This window comes from Acomys minous, assembly GCF_964271855.1.
Source record: "Acomys minous genome assembly, chromosome: 3".
Taxonomy (NCBI): Eukaryota; Metazoa; Chordata; class Mammalia; order Rodentia; family Muridae; genus Acomys; species Acomys minous.
In genome coordinates, this window is record NC_140485.1 from 27,776,562 (window position 1) to 27,784,433 (window position 7,872).

At 48.0% G+C, this 7,872-nt stretch overlaps 1 protein-coding gene across 2 annotated transcripts in view; it reads left to right on the forward strand.

Moving 5' to 3' along the window:
- The window catches only part of TGM5 (transglutaminase 5), a 36,965-nt gene extending 34,018 nt beyond the window's left edge, over positions 1–2,947 (forward strand). For both annotated transcript variants that reach the window (XM_084776306.1, XM_084776307.1), the window contains 3 exons: positions 499–659; positions 2,019–2,152; positions 2,286–2,947. In XM_084776306.1, the coding sequence (XP_084632432.1) occupies positions 499–659; positions 2,019–2,152; positions 2,286–2,439 (449 nt within the window). In that variant the 3' untranslated portion in view covers positions 2,440–2,947. The remainder of the gene's footprint in view (positions 1–498; positions 660–2,018; positions 2,153–2,285) is intronic.
- The last annotated feature ends 4,925 nt before the right edge of the window (positions 2,948–7,872 follow it).

Here is a 7,872-nt window from a genome sequence, read left to right on the forward strand (position 1 = left end):
ATCTAGACTTCGGCTAGGACCTCAAAGTAACTCCTGTGTTGCTTTTTCTTTCCTGGAGACAGGGTTTCTCTGTGTAGCCTTGGCTGTCCTAGACTTGCTTTGGTTTTGGTTTTGTTTTGGGTTTTTTTTTTTTTTTGGTGTTTTTGTTTGTTTGTTTTTTTGTTTTGTTTTGGCTTGGTTTGGTTTGGTTTTTCAAGACAGAGTTTCTCTATGTTAGCCTTGGCTGTCCTGGACTCACTTTGTAAACCAGGCTGGCCTCGAACTCACAGCGATCCACCTGCCTCTGCTTCCTGAGTGCTGGGATTAAAGGCGTGCGCCACTACGTCTGGCTCTGTGTTGCTTTTCTTAACTGCAGTTTTCCCCGCTGAAAGGCTAGTCTCTACCTCAGCAAATCTTGGTGTACGTCAGCTCCCTCCTCTCCACAGAAGAGCCCTCAGATCCAAGGCAAGCCCAGAGGCTTTCTCAGCCATTCTCACTTCTTCCTTCTTCTCTCCTCAGAAAAGACCTACCCTTGCAAAATCCTCTACTCTCAGTACAGCCGCTATCTGTCCACAGACAAGCTAATCCGCATCAGTGCCCTGGGTGAAGAGAAAAACAGTCCGGAGAAAATTCTAGTGAACAAGATCATCACCTTGACGTACCCTGGCATCATGATCAACGTAGGCAAAGAATGGTCTCTTAAAAAGAAACTGCTCCTGGGGCCCTGAGCTCTGGATAGGAGGCAGGCCTGTGCTCAAAGGGGCGTGGCTCCTTTGCTTCTTCTAGTTCCTCCAGGAGGGGGCAGCTTATTGTGGGGTTGTCATCTCCCGATACTGTTAGAGCCCTTTTGTGGGGGTCCTTGAGCTGAGGCATGGACTTAAAGACCCTTTATTGTGCTGCTTCTGTGTTGACCTTCCAGCTGCAAGCATGAGGAAAGCGTCAGATGACAGTGGCTGAAAGGGAGGTGGAGGGCAGTGTCCACTTCCAGGTCAGGGCATGTGTCCTTGAGCAAACCCCCTGGGCGTCTGCTTCTTGTGGTATCAGAAGACAAGAGTGGATGACAGGGCCTCTGTGGCCTTTCTAAGTGGAAGGGATTCAGGGCTCACTCTTTGTAATGCTGTCTCCAAGGTCTAACCCATCACCTGGAACCCCATCAAGTGAGATGATGAGGCCCCCCCACCGGACAGCAAGCGCCCCAAAGTCTCGAGTACGCTTAAACAGAAGGCTAGCAAAATAGCAAATGTATGTTGAGGGAAGTCAGAAGAGATGGGAAAGGCCTTGCATTTCTGGGGGGTGCGGAGGGGCAGCAATTTATGAGAAGGCAAATACATGGGAACCCCACGGTAGGTAAGGGCTAGGTGGAACACTGTCATGTAGGTTCCTCAGAGCCCTCTCCAGGCTGATGAAGGGACTCATCTCTGTTGCTGTAATAAAACACTGACCAAAACAGAACCCGGGAAGAAAAGGGCATATAGATCATCCAGGGAACTCAGGGGAGGAACTCACAAGGAATGGGGAACAAGAAGGAATGCTGCTCACTGGTCTGCTCCCCCTTGGCTCACTCATTTTGCTTTCTTTCACCCTGCCTAAGAGTGGTACCTCTCATAGTGAAGTAAGCCTTTCCACAGCTATCAGGAAAATGCCACCGTAGACTTGCCCACAGGCCGCTATGTGAAGGCAATACCTCACTTGATGCTCCCCCTCTTCCTAGATAAGTCCAGCTTTTATCAAGTTGCCAAAAGCACAACCAGCACAGGGACCAATGCCTCGGTGATGAACTTTGACCTTCTTGGTAGAAGGAAGGGGGAGGAGGCGTCTTTGTAGATGTATGCCTTTAGGTACATGGATGGAGGCCAGAGAGCATTTATTGTGTCTGTCCCTTCTTATTGCTTCACCTCAAAATAATCCTTAGGCCAAGCGGCATATCTGGGGTGGTATATTCTGATCCCCTACAAAGCAGTACTACAACGCATTAGCATTCAGCAGACTGGGGGATGACTAATCTCTTGCTTCTTCGCCTGCTCTGGGTGTCTGCGTAGGTTCTAGGAGCTGCCTTTGTGAATCAGCCACTCACCGTCCAGGTCGTCTTTTCAAACCCACTCTCGGAGCCCGTTGAGGACTGTGTGCTGACCTTGGAAGGAAGTGGCCTCTTTAAGAAGCAGCTGCGAGTCCTGTAAGTGCCAGGAGCACTCAGTCTTTCTTCCCTGCATCAACAGGCCCCTAAGCCGGACACATGATGCTGGAGAACAGAGTCCAGGAAGTGAGAAGGAGAAGGGTTTTCTGACATTCTCCTTTCTCTGTTGCAGCATTGGAGTCCTCAAGCCCCATCACAAAGCCAGCGTCACTCTGAAGACCGTCCCTTTCAGGAGTGGCCAAAGGCAGATCCAAGCTAATCTGAGAAGCAATAAGTTTAAAGACATCAAGGGTTACAAGAATGTCTACGTAGACGTTGGCTTATAAGCTCGGGGAGAGAGACGGCGCAGCAGTTGAGAGCATGCTTTTGTAAAAGACTTGGGTTCGATTTCCCAGAACCCCACGTCGTGGCTCACAACCATCTGTAACCCCAGTTCCAAGGGATCCAACCAGCACACACATGGTAGACATACATGCATACAGAAAAAATTCATACACATAAAGTAAAAATAAATAAAGATAAAATATTTTTAAAGAAAAACTAAAAAAACAAAAACAAAACCCTGAGATATGCTGGTGGTATAGGTTTTAAAATAAGGCTTCACAGACTGTGACATCGGCTGCGAGGGAGATGCCAGAGATGGCTGGTACCCCGGGCTGTTTACACAACTTTCCAGGACTCTTTGGGACCCCAGGGATTCTATGGTATCTGTTCAGAAGTGTGATTTGGCACAGAGGCCAAGGGAAGGCAGGCTTGGTAGCTCACTGTCGCTTTGCTTTTGTGATGACTTCACTGCATCAGCAAATTTCAACTCCTTCCCTGGCTCTCATCTCCTTCACCCCCAGCAAGCACCACTTTCTCTCCCAGCTGCCCTTCAGTTGCTAGAAGTTTCCTGTTGTTCCAATGTCTGAGCCCATTCACTCATCCAAGAAGTAACTATTGAGTGTCCAGCGTACCACAGTACCGCCCTGAGTATTAGAGACAAGACAGTAAAGAAAGCAAAAGTCTGGAGCCTACGTTCTAGTGGGAACGTGGACAACAGACTCTAAGCATCTCGACAGGTGTGCGTTGCAATCCAGGTCGGAGAGCGAAAGTCCCCAAGGTGTCTTTATACACAAGTTCTGTCTCAGTGTCTTGGCAAAAAGGGGGGGGGGGGCGGAATCCAGATCTCTTGCCCTGGCCTTCCCTTAAGTATAGTTCCCATAAGACATTGAAACCATTCTTCAGTCCTCACAGACCTAGAGTCTCCATCCAAAGCATTTGTGTTCTTAGAGGCCTGCTGTTGCCTGGCAGTCAGGCAAAGCCAACTGAACAAGGCAATGAGGTACATATTTGGTGGGGAATGAAAGTCACAGCTTATGTTTAGGGTCACTCGAACCTTGGCCTCTCTGGATGCTACTGCACACAAAGCAACTTTGCACCTGCTGTCCCAGGACACAGCCGAAGCAAGGCATAATGCTCCTGCCCTCCAGGCACTGGCTACTGTGACTAAGACAGATGTCCTAGTAAATTTTCAGACATTAAATAAAGACGTTAATGACTTCCATTGCACATAAACAAAAGGGTCAATGTCATTAATCTCAGAGGGAGAGAGGGGTGTGGTGGGAATTACTGTGTAAGCTGACTGGCCTGTGGAAGAGTCATCTGAGAACCAGGCGCTGGTGGCACAGCTGGCAGTAACCTACAATTATTTTATCCTATAATTATCACATGACAACAATAAGAAGTCATTTAAGGAAAACACCGCGGAGAGGCTCATCCGACAGAGTCGGTGACCTCTGAAGTACTTGGGAGTTCTCAGCTGCCACATCCTCGAATTTGTTCATGAAGCCTGTTGTTAGCACTGCACTCATCAGCTCACTCACATAATTACTGAGTTTCTTCTAGGCACAAGGCCCCGAGGCAGGCTGGCACTGAGACCCTGTGAAGGATCAGAGCCCACACACTAGGAGCTCAAGCGTACGCACTTGAAGAATGTAAACTATATGGGAGATTTAAAAAAAAACACTTTATTATAATTTTTACATGTGTTTATTGTGTGCATGTGCAAGCATGCGTGTGTGTGAATGTCATAGCATGCATGTGGTAGAGGACAACTTGAGGGAGTTAGTTTTCTACTTTTATCACATGAGTTCAGGGGACTAGAACTCAGGTCATCATGCTTGGCAGCAAGTACCCTTACCCACTAAGCCTCTCACCTACTGTAGGAACCATGCCCGACTGGGCTGCCTGCCTGTCTTGCTGTTTCATGTCCTGTTTCTAGCAGCTTCCGTGTCTGTGTTTATGTTGGTTAGCTAGTCATGTTTACTGCTCTGAGAACGCGCCCCTCCCGTCCTCGAGACTTTTCCTCCTGTGCGCAATCACCTCTTGAGGGATTTCACCTGCAAGTGGAATTCCTGTTTTGCTGCCTATACGAAGGCTCTTTAAACACTGAATAAAAGCTGCTGCTCTGTCTTTTTGGGCTAAGTCGACAGAAAATGGTTTCGAATGCTTGTAATCAGTCGCCTGGTTCAGAGAGGCTAGGTGACTTTGTTAATACACCCAGCAAAATTTGACTCCAGATGCCTAGGGTGCCATCCTGCCCAGTGTTCTTAAAGATCTGCATGGTCTTAAAGATGCCTGTGCTGTTGCCATAAGCCAACCTAAAGTTCAAGGAAGTAACTGACGCCCTTATTCTCCCACACCTCCTGAGTAGCAACGGCCGGAGTCTGCGGCTGGCTGTGTGGAAAGTGCAAGCAGTGGCAACAGCTAGACCTTGTTGCCTAGGCTCTGCTGGTCTCTGATCTTTGGCCTTATAAACCCACTTCCCATTTCATCATCACCAGCTTCCCACTGACCGCCAGGTGAGCACTCACGTGCAACATGTAGCACCTCTGTGCCTACCCCTGAGACCTCACTTTCTAGGGCTCAGGAAGCACCCAGTGCCAGCTTGGGCCCGGCTGCTTTCCCCTAAGCACAGACAAAGAGACCTTGATTGCTGACCATTGGTATCAGGGAGCCAGAATTCCTCTGCTTCCACTAGGATGAGGCTTGGCTTTGACCGTAGGAGAGCAAGGAACTTCCTGAAGGGAGGCGGGCCACCGGGAGCCTGGACTAGCCAGGGTGTCCAGGAACTGTTAGAGCTGGGATCATCAGTGAAACTGCAGGCATGTGACAGTTCTGTATTCAACATCAGGCTCTGCCTGATGCTAATTTCCTCCAGAGAACGTTCTCTCCGCCAGTTGGAATGGGGGTAAAGCATTGTACTTGGGGCTGATTTAAAACCAGTTTCTTCTGGGCCTGAGGTGTCTCAGTGGTTAAGAACACTGGCTGTTCTTGCAGAGGACCTGGGTTCAGTTCCCAGTAGCCACATGGCAGCTCACCACTGCTTGTAACTTCTGTCCCAGGGAATCTAATGCCCTCGAGGTTCATGGGCATTGCACACACGGTACAGAGATTACACATGCAGGCAAAACACCCACAGAAAAAACAAATGAATTAGATAAAATAAAATAAATCTTAAAAAGTATAAAATAAAATATGTTTCTATTTCCTATTTGTTATGTTTTACTCTGGAGTCCCTTTTTTGGTCCCAGTCAAAAGCCTGAAATATTTACTGGGACTTTTCATGCTTGGAGTGCCTAGAGCTCCAATTTTGCGAGGCTTCCAGAAGCTCTCAGATCCCCACATGCTCACCAGCCAATGTCTATGGAAAGGCGGCAGCTGGGCTCAAGGGCTTCTATGCATTCTCCTTCCAAGATCTTGGCCCTGCTAATCCTTGCTTCTGTGATGACTTCAAATAAGCATGTTCAGCCTTTTATTTGGCTTCACTGGTTTTCAACAGGATGGATTATAACAAGATAGTCTGTGTATTCCAGAAGCAGAGATCAGTAAGAAAATTTTCGAAAAAGACTGAATAGAGAGCCTTCCCCATGGTGGACTGATGCAAGTTAACATGTTCTATAATGTGTGAGATTTTACCTTAGCTTGAATCTAGGTTTTACCATAAGCTGTGAGCTGCTAGGGAAGTCTGAACACCCAGCCTGTGGACAGCCTGTGGATGTGGACAGCATTGGACAGCCTGTGGACAGGATGTGGACAGCCTGAGGATAGCATGTGGACAGCCTGTGGACAGCATGCAGCATGTGGATGGCCTAAGTATAGCATGTGGACAGCATGTGGACGGCCTGAGGAACAGCATGTGGACAACATGTGGACAGCATGTAGACAGCCTGTGGACAGCAGGTAGACAGCATGTGGTCAGCCTGTGGACAGCCTGTGGACAGTAGATTATGCTGAGCCTCATTTAGTCTCATCCATGGCTGTTTTGGGGCCGCTATAAAGAACATGTAAAACAAAGTAGAGTTAAAAAAAATATATGTTGGTCGTGATAAGTGAAACAGCGTGCCAGCTATGATAAGAAATGAAATAAGCTGTCCACCTGAACATAACAATAAGCATAATGTAAAATGAGCCACATAAGCCAATACTTCACTGGCTAAAATGAACACAGCTCCTCCAAACATAGACAGGGTATATAAGCTGAGTACATGACCACTTCAGGCTGGCTGTGATATTTACCAACTAAGACCACGCCACTGTGTTGATCACACATCCCCAAGTCCAAAGACCTATCAGAGACCAGACCAGACCAGAGCCCAGACCTAGAGAAGGGAGCCCCATGGTAGACCACTCAGCACCCCAGGACAGATCTCAAGCCTTGCCTGTGAAGCCATCGACCAGGCTATAGCTGCACTTGGCAGACTAGGGGAGACACTGGGACGTCTGAGTGAAGTGTGATGCGTGTGTGGCGAATAAAGCATCTGTAAAATCTCGACACCGGTCTCCTTGAGTTTCTTCCTTCCCCTGACTCGCAGCAGCCACTTCCATTACTTCGCTGTTGGCATCACCCCGGGTGCTCTTCTGTAATGTCACGTTCTATTATTAGCCTTATTAAATTCTGGAATGTGGCAGCATATTAATTGCTTCATGAATTCATTCATTCCTAAGTGCGTACTCCCTATACCAACAAAATTGAGATACTGGTCCCTTATTTGGCTCACAGGGCTAAGGTTGAGCCCATAGGAGATGATGTATGCAAAAACGCTTTACTTTTTTTTTTTTTTCCCTAAAGATTTTTTGAGACAGAGCTTCTCTGTGTAACAGCCTTGGCTGTCCTAGACTCGCTTTGTAGACCAATCTGGCCTTGAACTCACAGAGATCCACCTGCCTTTGGCCTCCCAAGTGCTGGGCTTAAAGGTCTGCGCCACCATGCCCAGCTGTGAAAGCATTTTGTAGAGCAAGTACCGGCATAGCTTGCAGGAGCCGGGGAGTCATGCTGAGAGAACTCCCAGCCCTTTCTACCCCCATTAACACAACTTGTCAATTACCTTTCTTTTCAAATCTGTACACATCTCCCTTCAATCCCCTAACAACGTCATTGTTATCTTTCACCTGCACCGGTCCCAGATGTCTCTTATTGGCCAACTCCCTTCCCCTCCTAGCCCTCTAAACCGTTTTCTTTATTTTAGACAGTGTATGGCATTTTAAAATGTAAATCCCATTCAGTGATACTTGTTTCAAATAAAGGTTTGACGGCCTCCCACTGGTCTAAGAATAAACCCCAAGCCGCCAACACCACCCTAGACTTTCACCTGCTCCCTGCATCTCCCACAGCACCCAGCTAGCCAAGGCCTATTAATCCTCCCAGCTTTTCAGCGTCAGTAACAGGAAGCCTATTCTCCCTCAAAGGAGGATTGGATTGCCAAGCCCTTGTAGGC